Below are 13,774 nucleotides of genomic sequence, written 5' to 3' on the forward strand. Positions count from 1 at the left end.
TTTAGCATTGAAATGACTCTACTCATTCTTCAACTGTTTCTTTTTCTTGCTTTGTAAAATGATTTTTTTTGGTTCGGTCTTTTTCCTAGACATTCCTATCCTTGACTTTTCTTTCCAGATTTTGTTTCCTAGCCTGTTTGCCATGTTTACCTTCTTACGTGTCAGGAAGTTATCCTACCCTTCTCCATTTTGGTAAGATAACAGTTTTTAAAAGAAATCAAAATAGTGTATTCGGTATAAATAGGTGGTGCAGATTGATTTTCTTCTTTGTAATTTTACTAAAACTGTACATGTTTGTCTGTTCTAACCCTTTTGGTTTTCCATTTCATAAAATGAAATTCATTTTGGAAACATTTTCCTAATAGTTTCAAATATTCTTCTAATTAAACTTTATTTTTCCCATTGGCAAACTATAAAACTCAGTTTATTTTCTCCCAAATTGGGTATTTCCTTTTGATTTTTAAAAAATTCCATGTATCCTAGGTTAAATGCAGAAATGTACATGTCTGGCAGAATGACAATGCAAAAGTTGCATGATTGTCATATCTTTTATGCCATGTGTATAGTATATATCCATTGTTCTCACTCTAGGTAAAATTTAAATACTCAGATATATCATGAGTCCAAAATGTGCATGGTTTCATTTTACTAACCTGATGACTTAAATGGAGAACCCAAGAAGAGTTCTAGAATAGTGAAAATATCTGTCTTGGTGTTGTAGCCCAAACTGGACATATGGATAGCATTTTACTTGAGCATGGTGTATAATTTTATACATCCACGGGTTGTTTTTCTCTTTTTCTTTAACCCTTTGAATTACATTTGTATCATTTCTTATGTTTTTGGTTTTGTTTTATGCAAATTGCTTAAATATGCATTTGAAAATAATCTCCACAGGCCAAAATGATTATATTTTCCAAGATTTTTTGGTAGGTTTTCAATATATACGCATCAGTATAACCACTTTTTGCTAAAGCACTGATTCTTTGTTTATAATATTTGCTCTAAAAATGACTCAAATATATATTTAAATCAAGTTTTCTTGTATCATATAATGCATTTACTATTAAAGCCATTGCATTTCTTACTATGGTTAATTACATTTTATTAGTTTTGTTGTTGTGTGCCATCGAGTCAGTTCTGGCTCATAGTGACCTTGTATAGTGTTTCCAAGGCTGTACATCTTTACATGAGCAGGAAGCCTCATCTTTCTCCTGTGGAGTGACTGGTAGATTCAAACCATCCACCCTGAGGTTAACAGCCCAGCGCATAACCCACTATGTCACCAGAACTTCCTATTTTATTATTGCTTACAATTACCAAGAGACTCAAAATAAAAATTAAATTGAGTATATTAGAGTATCTCTGATATGTTAGCTTAGTGACATAATCAAAGATGTGAAGTAAAAAAACCTAGAATGTGAAGATAGAAGAAAATAAACAGTATTCATTAATAAGTTCAGTTGTAAAATACATCTTGTCTGACAGTAATGCCTCTTTCTCTGCCCAACATTGGTACTTTCTGTAATTACTCCGAATATGAAGGATTAGTAAACGTTGAGGGTTGTGATAAATACTTTTTTAGATATCTTTAAGAAATAACAAATCACTGAATTGGGTCACCTAAATATGTGACAAAATTCTATGAATTTTCAAGCAAATGGTAACATGAAAAGTGAATCCACTCCTGGAGTGGTCCAAAGATTTCTGCTGCCATGTAGAACCTTTTGGCTATGGTTAAAACTCAAAACTTCCTCTAGACTAAAGGAAGACTATAAAGACAATGAAAATACCTGGACTTTGCCTTTAGGGTTATTATACAGATAACTGGGCTTCAGAATTCAAGATCACCTCTTTTAGTGAGATATTTTTGGATCATCTAGAAAAAGCCAAAGCATTATAGATCACTGTTTTAAACATACACATTTGTTGTTGGTATCTGATTTCCCTTTGATTTATAGCTGTCTTATGAGTCCTAAACACAGCAGTGTTTAAGCAGTGCTGCAATGAACCATGAACAGTTTGGGTCACAGGTATAACATACTGTTTACATACATCTGTACATAAATAAACACACATTAAATAATGTTTTCACTTTGCACTGTGAGCAATGTAAATTAGATGCAGCGAAGTACCAGGTATAGTTAAACCCTTAAAAATGTTAGGGTACTTCTTACAGTTTACAACCAATTTTATTTGTAAGTTTTTGGCTAGGTTATAATTAATTATGGGTTTAAGAAATAGAACTCATAAGAACTTAAGATGACAATTTTTTATACTAGCACAATGTAGGTGCAGATTTTTGTGACTATGAGCATTCTTTGTGTCTCCTTTAATAAGAACTTTTTGTTGAGGTTTTAAGTCTGTATTAGAAGCATGAGCTTTATCTTGTTGATACAATCTTATACTATAAAACTTATCAGGTGAAGAGGATGTTTATTTTAAGGGTTTGAGTTGTTTTCCAAATGCATATGAAAAGCACAGTTCAATTTGTAAGTCCTTAAAAGTAGTGGTACTTGTTTCAACTTTTAATTTTCAAAAACATTTTTTTTACCTTCTAAAATATGCATTTATCCCTTAGTAGATACATTTATTTTTATTCCTTAGATCTTGTAAATTTTGATGATATAGCTTCCTCAGAAAACTTACTACATCTCACTGCAAATAGACCTAAGATGCCTGGAAGAAGGTTGCCTGGTCGCTTCAATGGTGGACATTCTGTAAGTTGTTTCTGCTGTCACAAAACACAGAGAATTTAGCAAATTCAGAGTTCATCTGAAGAGAAAAAGGAAGGAAGATTTATAGCTCCAATAAAATTTAAAAATTAGAATGATAGTTGTATACTCAAGTGGACAAATGCTTAAGTTGAGGCTTGGAATGGAAGGTTATTGGGCTTTGTCAGGAGATCATAACCCAGAGCATAGTGTCAGAAAGGGTCGGGGGAGCCTGTTTAATCTGCCTGTCCAATAGTGATTACAGTCGAGCTACAAATATGCTTTTGTGTGTGTGTGTGGGGGGGGGGGGTTGTATTTGTCCTGTTTTTTTTACAGTTTATTTTTATGATTTTTATACATTGTCTGGGGTGCTATTAACACTTTATTGTTAATATTACTAGTTCTTTAGCAGTATGGTACTGTAAATGACCTAACTGGAAAACATGTTTGTCATCAAGAGACAAGTTGTTTTCATCCTCAAACTAAGAAGATCTGAAATGTCTTATTCATCTTCAAATTATGTCATCCTGTTAACAGTAACGCAATGTAAAGAACAGTAGCAGTTGAAAACAAAGGGACATAAAATACTTGTTTTATTATTCAAATGCTTACCACATTTTCTTTCTCTGTTCTATTACTTCTTGATTTAAAAAAAATCACAGCCAACTCATAGCCCAGAGAAAATCTTGAAGCTACCAAAAGAGGAAGAAGATAGTGCCAACCTAAAGGCATCTGAATTTAAAAAGGATACAAGCTACTCTCCAAAGGTGAGGTGCATTGTAGTCTAAGGCTTTGTATAATTTCTGTAATCTGTAGTTGATATTGAAATTGTGGGATTTAAAGGGTCCCTTAAGAAGAATTATTCTGCCAAGAAAAAAAATAATTCCTGCTAAAATTTGAGTCGTGACACAGTTCTCTGCAAATTCTTATAAAGAATGTCTTGTTGTTATTATGTGCCATGGAGTCGGTTTCGGCTCATAGCGACCCTGTTCAGGGTTTCCAAGGCTGTAAATCTTTACGGGAGAAGAAAGCCTCATCTTTCTCCCGTGGAGCAGCTGATAGTTGACTATGACTGTGAGATTAAGAATGTGTTACATTGCTTTAAATAAAGAATATAAATGTTTAGGTTCATATTTTTTTAAGGCAAAGATCTTGTACATCTGTTTTTTCTTTTCCCATCAAACACATACCTTTATGGTCAGAAACTATGTCTTATTTACTCCTTATGTAGCTGAGTGAGAGGTACCACAGACACACTTGGCATGCATAACCTTGATCTCTCTTTCTCCCTGTCTCTCTCTCTCTCTCTGTCTCACGTGACGTGATGATAAGGGCACCAAGAGGTGGCGCCAACTTGAAGGCAACTAGCAATGGCAAGAAAATTCTCGTCTAAACTCTTCATTTTCAAGATGAACATGATTTTCTTAAATATTGAAAGTGTCTAGGTTTTTGGTAATTTTACCTTAAGTGAAAGTGAAGAGCTTAGAAAAGAATTTAAAATAAAACAGATAATTTAAGATGAAACAGTTGACTTTTTAAACTATTAAATGTACATAGTTTTTGATAATTTTATCTTACACCATTTCTCCATTTTATTTTAGAGCATTTGGCTGCTTTTCTATCATATCATTTATATTTAGTTTGATTATTTCAGCTATCAGCAAAGTGGTTGGCTGTTGTTTTCGTGAACTAGTATAAGGGTGTCAGGCCATGGACTTTTTATATGCTTCCATAAATTTATTATATTCTTCATAATTACTTTTAATTAAAGCTATTTGAATATAAGAAATATTAAATAATCAATGTGTACGAGCAAACAACATCTTAATGGTGGTGGATTCTTGATTCTAGATGCCCTACCAGGCACAAACCATTCCTAAGTTAAATCTTAACAATGGCTGTAACTGGAAAACAAACAAACAAACAAACAAAAACCGGTTTCATATCACTGACCTCTGATAGAGCCAATATTCAGAGACAGGGCTCAGAGCAAAGAGCAGAGTATTTACTGAGGAAAACAGGGAGAGGAGTTTTAGAGATTTGGGGTATGAGGTAGGGGCCTGTGGAGTGTCAGGAATCTGCTATTTATAAAAGGTTTGGTTGACCATGCTAGACAGGCTGTCTCCGGCTGATGCCATTAATCTCTCCAGGTGGTGGTGATCAGTGGCCATCATAAGAGATGAATGGTGGCTTTCTTCTGTTCCTGCAAAAGTCCTTGGAGTAGGGATTAACTATTGCTTAAAAAAGTAATGAATTTTAAAGAAAAGGGAATACTTTTGGATTGCAGTACTTGACTATATAGCAGACAGTTTGAGAAGGATGAGGCACAGGTAGGGTGTGTGTGTGTGTGTGACACACACACTGCACAAAAGCCTCACAATATCTATTGTATTAGGATGGCTGGATAATTACTCACTTTGGTCAGGCTAAAAATCCTTTTAGCACCTTGGAGTTCTCAGTGTCCTGTTTAATTGTTAAAATGCCCTTGAGTTGGTTCTGACTCATAGCAACCCTGCATAGGATTTCCAAGGAGTGACTGGTGGGTTTGAATTGCTGACCTTGTGGTTAGCAGTCCAGTGCTTATGCCACACCAGGACTCCTATTTCACATACTGCTGTTTGTTGTTAAGTGCCATCAAGTTGGTTCCAACTCTTATATAACAACCCTGTTGTATAGGGTCGCTATGAGTCAGAACCGACTCATGATACTCAACAACATAGGGTTTCCAAGAACTGACTCGAGAGTTTGAACCACCGACCTTCGTGGTCCAGTGCTTTAGCCCGTAGCACCACACCAGGAGTGAGCAGTGATTGTAATTCACTTTGGTGGTTTTGGTTTCCAGTTTCTAAAGCAAATTGCTTTTAGAAGTTTGTAATTTACCTTTTACCTTGAACGCTTTAATTATGTATCTTTTTGGTATAAAAATTTAACTAAATTATCAATACAGTGTTGAATATGTAAAAATATAAATACAAATGACATCAGAAAACAAATATAATATTTATTTTTTCAGTCACCTGCGTACCTTCCAACACCTGCAAGTGCTTCTTGTAAATCAAATATGACTGGTTTCCAAACCCCGTTAGAAATCAAAGCCAAAGGAATAGAGGATGGGAAAAAAAATCCCCTGGATGAACTCAGAGCACAGATTACTGAATTGATGTGCGTTGTAGAAGCACTGAAAAAGGATCATGGGTAAGTTGTCCTATTTTCTTCGTTAATGAGTACAACTTAAAGAATTCTTTCGAATCACATATAGTAAAGATGTATTCTACTGGGTCTCTGATAGAACAAGTATGTTTTCAAAAGAAATTTTTACTAATAGTACTTTTCTCCTTTTATTTAGCTTGAATGGGAAAACTTGTTTCGGTAGCCAATTATGAGAAAAGTACAATTTTAGGCTAGAAATCTACTGACCAGCCACAGGGGCTCATTATTGCTAAAAATAATAGGAAAGGCCATATTTCATTTTGAATATGGTTTGTTATCTATGTATTAAACTTCTCAGAGCACTTTGATCACTGTTTCTATTAGGGCGGAGTTGGATGTTTATAAATGAATGGGTTGATCTGAATCATCTCTAAGGCTGTTCTGTAAGATATACCATACTTGAAAGTTAGAAACTTTGCAGAACTAAAGTAAAATGTAAAGATCATCTATTTTAGCTTCGTTTCTTTTTTGAAATGAACTATTATGTTTGAGAGATACAGCTGTATACTTATCCATACAACTCTTAAACAGCAGAGTTAAAAGAGTAACCTATATTCTCTATTGGTATAGAGATCTTTTCTGTAGCCATTAATATTAGAATTTTATTTTGCATTTGTTAAGATTTTAAAAATCATCCTGCAAAAAGCCAATAGGTAAAATAGATTAAAAAGTGATTTAATTATTTGAACTGAGATTGAGAATTCTCTTGTTGCTGTCCTCTCTTGACGTCTTTGAAGCCTCTAAAGGAATTCTGTGGGCTGCACTATGTGAGTCATTGCTGGAGAAATCCCATGTTGCTTCTCAGCTTGATATTACCAACCTTCCCTCCTAGTCTCAGCATGGGGCTCTGCATTTAAAACAGTATTGAGATTAGCTATATGAGGTATTTGTAGTCTGAGCTCTTTTGCAAACATCTCTTGGATGAAAGAAAAGGTAACCTGAATGACTACTTTTAAAATCAATACTAACAGTTTATAAATTTGATACACGGTAGGCTTTCAATTATTCAGTCGATTGGTTTTGTTTCTAGAAACCTTTTTCCACAGCTGTTAATATACACATAAGAAATGGCTTGTAAGTTCATTCAACTGTTTAAGTATTTATTGAACGGCACTGCCCATGTACCAGTTAGAGAACTCGCCTGATTTACTGATTCTTTATATTGACCTTGTATGCTATGTTTAATGAATTAATACTTACATAGAGTTCTGGTGTAGCACTATAGGATAAGCACTAGCAGTTCAAACCCTCCAGGCACTCCATGGTCACTGTGAGTCAGAACCGACTCAGTGATACATAATAACAATAACAACAATGCTTCTGTATACACATTGCATGTAAGTGCTCTTAAATTCGCTGTAGAATGAATATTTTATATGTATTTTTTAAACACTTATTTACATATCTTAGATATTTTAGAAGTCTATTCAAGGCTATTTTCAAGTATATAGTTTTATAAAATGAAATGGATGAGTCTATTTTTAATCCAACAAAGAAGTGCATGAACAGGAAAATGGTGAAATATATGATGATATAGCTTGATAGATTAATACTATACAGCAGTGAAAAATAAATCAATGACAGCAGCAGATTAACCAAAATATGATGGGGGAGGGGGAGCAAGTTAGAGACATACATACAGTATTATTTTATTTCTATAAACTTGAAAGCAGATAAAACCTAACGATATAGTGTTCAAGGTTTAGTTGTATATATGGGAAATAAGAACAAAGTCAAAGAATAATGAATACAGAATCTGGGGTTGGGTTTCCTGTGGAGGAGAGGAGGAGGTGGGACTGGAGATGGTCACTTATTGGTGATATTTTATTTTTTAGACTGATGTAGAGTTGTTAGATTTTTGCTTTATTATCATTTCATTATGACTTATAAATACATAAATACTATTCATTAGATCACTTATCTATAGCTCCCTTTTGTTTTTTAAATGAACTGCAAAGTTTGAGAGATGCAGCTATTTAAATCTAAAATATAGCTAGCTGCATAAACAGATTTAAAAACAATTTGTGAAAAGGCATAATATAGACTATACTTAGAGCTATGAAGGGAAAAAAGACTGTGAAAAAATACAAAGGGGCACAGAAAACTGAAAATGTAAGTTACGGAAGAGGGATTATTGGCTGAAATTTTTGTTTCTTTATTGATTAGTTGACTTTAATATTTTATCTTTTAAAAAGAGAGAAACTTAAGTCCAGCCATCTTGTCAAATAAACTAGTTTGTTTTATCTTAGGACATGTTTTCATCCTAGGAAATACATTCTCACTAAATATGCAGTTATTATTATTATTATTTTTAGTCATGAGTTGCTCTGTTAAGTTTCTTTATCTCAGATAGGTTTGCCATGGTTTTATGGCATTTTGAACTGTCGTATTCAACAATTCAAGCTAGAAAACAGGAAATTTTTCTGTCAGCATGGTTATTTCCCTTATAAACATTTCCCACATTCTGGGAGGTATAAACATTTCCCACATTCTGGAAGGGTAGGCAACAGAGATCCTGTTCATTTTAGTTAAATGTATTGTTTAATTGAAATACCACTAATAAATATTTTATATTTAGGAAAGAACTAGAAAAACTGCGAAAAGATTTGGAAGAAGAGAAGGCAATGAGAAGTAATTTAGAGGTAATTCTGTTTTCCCAGTATTGAGATTTCAGTCTGTATAAACTAGATGTGTTTTTTTCCCCTCCAACCCAACTGGATGATTGAGTTCATTACAAATTATGCTGTCATGTTTCAGCTGAACACTCCCTGATGCTTTGATAGCCATTTAATTAATCTCTTCTTAACTCCCTGTCACATTCCATTCATTCACTCAGCAAAGTATTTGTTGAGCATTAACTTTCTTAGGCACTGTGTGAGGAATTAGGTGTATAGTAATTAATAAAACTAACACGTTTATTGGTTTTTATGAGTCTCAAGTTGCAGATCTTTTGCACTCAACACTGGTTCCTTGACTGGTGTGTACTTCTCCTTTTGTGTTTTCTCTACAGTGAGTCTCCATTTGTATATTTCTTTCTTCCCATCTTAGAGAAAGTTGTGCCCTGTCATCTTTCAGAGGCATTCATTTAAATATCTCATCCTCCTCCCGAATTTCATCTTGCCATTTTTTCTTTTGTCGGCATTATAGAACAGCGAGAACTTGGAACTTGCATTTGGAAGACTTGAGGTCCAATTCTTGATTACAATATTGACTAACTTTGAGTTCTTAAGTATCTGTCAATTAGACTCGATGTTTTCTGTTTAGTACCTCATTGAATACAAAATAAATTGTATAGATTTTTATATTAATTTTGAGGATAAGGAAACTAGCAGTGGAGCCAGGAATGTTTAACAGAAGCATGTAGACTTCAGATTCTTTGCTTTTAGGATTAAATTACACTGTATTACCTTGGGCAAGTCACTTGACCTCCTTTAGCTTTAGTTGTTAAAAATAATACATATATGTGAATGTAATTTATAAATTATGAGATGTTTCACTTTTACTTTTGTATTTGAAATATCTACACATTTGTTCTTTCCCTCTGACCATGAAAATACTAAAAAGTTTTGCTTATTCAAAAACAAAGTCACCTTTCAAGCCCAACTAATTGCCTTCTCGATCTATATAATCCTTTTGTTTTTTCATTAGGATTCATTTGCTGTAAAACAAACCAACAAAAGCATCCTAAATCCTTGCATTTTAGGTGTACTGATGCCAAATCTAAAGTTGTCTTCTTTAATTTCTGTACCTTTTCACATTTTAACCACTGCCACCTTTTCAAGGCTGTGTCTTAGTTTATGTGATGCTGCGTTCTTTTGTCTTTAACTTTGTGTCTTTTCTTACTTTCTTGTAAACCTAAATCTGGGTGTTCCTTTAGTCCTGCTCGTGGGCCCTCCTCTCTGAACATCCATTCAGGGATTATCTAAACGTGTGAATCTAGGGATGAATTTTAATGTATCTGCTCTCTAAATCTAACAAACACTTGTGTTCCCAACCTCTAACCTTTTCCTAGCTATTAGGTAGGTTCCTTGGATGTTCTACTGTACACTTAGCATGATTGTCTTCCTTTTCTTTCTTCCTGACTTTCTATTTCTGCTGATGGCACATTTGCAGATATTGTACTTTTGTTTTACGTCTGTTCCTTCAGGCCTATTAGCTTTCTCCCTCACTTTTATCTCTTTATTATTCCCACTATTTCTGTCCTGTTCTGCTTAGCTTGCTCTGTTTCTTTCATTGTTAATCTCAATTTTTTTTTTTGCTCGCACACTTTCAGGAACTTTCTAAAACTTGCTGAATGAAGTTCAGACTTCGCTTGGCTAACTGGTCCTTTATTTCTTAGTCCGAGTTCATTTCGGTCTCTTCACTTGCTAACCCTCAATTTGTACTTTATAGTTGATTAATGTGAAGTTTTTTTCTCACTATATTCTCCCGGATTGTCCTTTTGCCTCATCTTCTCATGCATATTTTCTGTAGATTTTCAAGGCCCAGTTTATCCTGTCACCATCATATCATTAGCTTTGTCTTCCTCCAGTTGAAAGTAATTTTGTCTTCCTTCAAATTTACATGCCCCATGAGTTGGAAACAACTTGATGACAACTGTTTTTTTTTAGTTTTGTAACAGATATCAATAGTACTTTCCTATCTTACTGTAAAACTGTTTGTGAGGAATCCTTTTCTGATTCATCTTTGTCCATAGATACTAGGATAGTGTTATGTTCAGACTGTTGCTGTTAAGTGTCGTTGGGTTCATTCCAACGTATACCAACCCAGTATAGGGTTTCCAAGGAGCAGCTGGTAGGTGTAAACTGCCAACCTTGGCAGTTAGCAGTCCAGTGCTTATCCAGCTCACATCAGGACTACATCTATGCATTAGTTACCTAATTATTGTTGAATTAATAAATGTTGGAGATTATCTGCTAGAGACTATGTACTAGAGATTATGTGTTACAGAGAGCCCTGGTGTGGCACTATAGGCTAAGCACTAGACTGGAAACCGCAGGTTAGACCTTCAAGTCCACTGACTGCCTTTGTAAACCCCATGCAGGGTTGCTGTGAGTCAGAACTGACTTGGCACACAACAGCAATATGCTAAAAAAATAGTTTAAATTCACAGTTTGTAGCATGTAGAATTGAGAGTAAAAAAAAATGATTTCTTGACTTTTTATTCCTTACATTTTATATTTATACATGGAAAAATTTAATTACCTAATTACCAGTCATTCCATGGGAAAAAGATGAAGCGTTCTGCTCCCGTAAAGATTTGCAGCCTTAGAAACCCTACGCAGGACTGCTATCAGTCGAAACCGACTCCACAGCATACCACCACCACTACCTCAGCAGTAGAAAGTACTGCATTGTTTAGTATACATTTGTTGTTGTGTGCTCTCAAATTGGTTCTCATAGTGACCTTATATAGGGTTTCCGAGGCTATCAATCTTTATAGGAGCAGAAAGCCTCATCGTCCTTCCATGGAGCAGCTGGTGGATTTGAACCACTGATCTTGCAGTTACCAGCACAATGCATAACCCACTACATCACGAGGATGCATAAATGCATATATATAATTTAATTTGTCATGTAAATCATGAGAACAACAAAATGACCTGTTTCTGTTTTGAGCTATTTGATGTGATTTCTTAATATAAACATTCATTATTCCAACAGCTACTAGTTGACTTGTATTTCACTGAGCTTTTTATAATTTTTTCCCTAATGGTCAGAGTTTGACCCTTGGTATTTGTAAAAGCACACTTAATATGGCGTTCAAGTATTTAAATAATATGTTTAAAGAAGAAATATCGCCTCCCAAATTATGAATGTACTACTTTTAACTATTTAATACTGTGATCTGTAAAGAAAATTTCTGACTATATATGGGGTTATTCTTCCAACCTCCTCTTCCTCTTTCTTCCAGGTGTTTTGTTTTTGCTTTTGTTTTATTTGTCCCTTCATGCTTTCCATGCTTGCCCATTAAGATGATATAATTGGATAATATATTATTGGTATAGAGACAGTAATGACACATCAGGATAAAGACTTGAACATCTTGTCTCAATCTAGTTGAAGACTAAGGTTTTCCCCCAACCATTGCCTCTAAAATATATAGCTGATAATCATATTGGTAAAAGAATAATACTGGAAAGATAATTAAATTAGAAAATCATTCTTACATGGGTAGAATCCCCTGTGAGCTCGAGGCCATATCAGCATTATACCTTTACACATGGCAGAAGTGCTCCTCATTTAATCATGACTGATTGTAAGAGGTTAGTCACAGCATGCAGCGTTCGTGTGTGTTAAAAATGGTGATGTCAGGAGAAGGCAAGGCCTGGATAATTCTGCACCTCCTGGTCAAAGGTCAAGGATGATCAAAATTCTAAATGAATGGAAAGAGAACATGGAAAAGCTTCAGTCCCCTAACCCTTTACTAATGCAGAGTCCATGTTACTATGGAAACAGTGGCACTCTGCTTCACCTCATTGATCCACAGTTTAGTAACTTGTAATATATAAAACTTAAATCTGTGTATTTATTGTGAAAATGTATTAAATAAGTCCTTCTTTCTTAGTTACTTAAGTTGAGAATTTTATTAATTGAAGGATGTCTGATTAATAGTAGAAATACCTTTAACATATGGACTGGGTCTTGGATTCTTCGGCTTTGCAAATAAATAAATCTAAAGCTTAAGCTGTTTACAGATAAGTAAATTAAGACTAAGTGAGGTTAAGTGATTTAATCTCATTAGTGAAAGCATAGAACCAACCTGGTCTCTTCTTTATTATTTTTGCTGTTTTGTACATTCTCCTTTGGTTAATTACAGATCGGTCACATTTGTTAATTTGATTTTAAGGGTTCTTTATAGGACTCTCATTTTTCTATAGTTTTTTTCAAATATTCCCACTCTTCTGGTTGAAAGAACTAGAGTTGCTTTTTCTCTTGTTACTATCCACTATTCTAAGAACTTAAAATTGTGACATTATCTTCTCTTTTGAACCTTCTTCATATTTCTTATACCCTGAAAATAAAATGTAGAAGCTTGAAAGTAAGATCAGATGTTAACGATACGTAGGGAAAAATACACTTATTAGCTCGTGTCAGCTGCCGTTGAGTGGCAATCCATGTACAGTGGGATTGGACCATTGTGAATCAGAGTTTTCATTGACTGATTCTCTGGAAATTCATCACCAGACCTTTCTTCCTAGTTTAGCGTAGTCTGGAAACTCTGCTGGAACATATTCAGTAGCATCATTATAACACACAAGCCTGCCCTGACAAAAGAGTGGTGGCTGTACCTGAGATGCACTGGCTAGGAATCAAACCTGCGATATCTCTTTCATAGACAGTGAGAATTCTATCCTGAACTACCTACCAATTCCCCAATAAAGAAACTTCAACTAAAATAAAATACTATATCTACTGCTCAATTTTTGTTTTCTATTTTAGGTGGAAATAGAGAAGCTGAAAAAAGCAGTCCTGTATTCCTAAGGTGGCATGGACCCAGTGTTCTTAATGTTACTGGAATCTGGAAGCAACACTGCTAACTTCAACTGACTTGTTACATAGAAATAACAAATACTGGTGTTGTGATAAAGAAAAATTGAACTATAAAAGCTGTAGACAAATAGGGGGAGGGTAAATTTTTTATATATATTTTGTTTTGCCAATATATATATATTAAAAAAAAAGAGGCCTTATTTCTTAATGTGCTGGAATTGCAAACTTTTTTTAAAATTTTAGTTTGCTTGAAAATACTACTGAATGTATAAAAAGGAAACAAAGTTCATAATAGTTTTTTTTTATTGAAACTTGTAGTATTATTTTTTCAAAAGATCTATACTATAAATATGGTG

The 13,774-nt window shown here is 34.3% G+C and overlaps 1 protein-coding gene across 1 annotated transcript in view; it reads left to right on the forward strand.

Annotated features, from left to right (window-relative positions):
• The window catches only part of CD2AP (CD2-associated protein), a 140,292-nt gene extending 126,835 nt beyond the window's left edge, over nucleotides 1–13,457 (forward strand). The window contains exons 14-18 of the mRNA XM_006860532.1: nucleotides 2,608–2,720; nucleotides 3,377–3,481; nucleotides 5,728–5,909; nucleotides 8,503–8,566; nucleotides 13,368–13,457. Of these exons, the coding sequence (XP_006860594.1) occupies nucleotides 2,608–2,720; nucleotides 3,377–3,481; nucleotides 5,728–5,909; nucleotides 8,503–8,566; nucleotides 13,368–13,409 (506 nt within the window). The 3' untranslated portion in view covers nucleotides 13,410–13,457. The remainder of the gene's footprint in view (nucleotides 1–2,607; nucleotides 2,721–3,376; nucleotides 3,482–5,727; nucleotides 5,910–8,502; nucleotides 8,567–13,367) is intronic.
• The last annotated feature ends 317 nt before the right edge of the window (nucleotides 13,458–13,774 follow it).

Source organism: Chrysochloris asiatica, unplaced genomic scaffold (genome assembly GCF_000296735.1).
Source record: "Chrysochloris asiatica unplaced genomic scaffold, ChrAsi1.0 scaffold00038, whole genome shotgun sequence".
In the NCBI taxonomy this organism is placed as follows: domain Eukaryota; kingdom Metazoa; phylum Chordata; class Mammalia; order Afrosoricida; family Chrysochloridae; genus Chrysochloris; species Chrysochloris asiatica.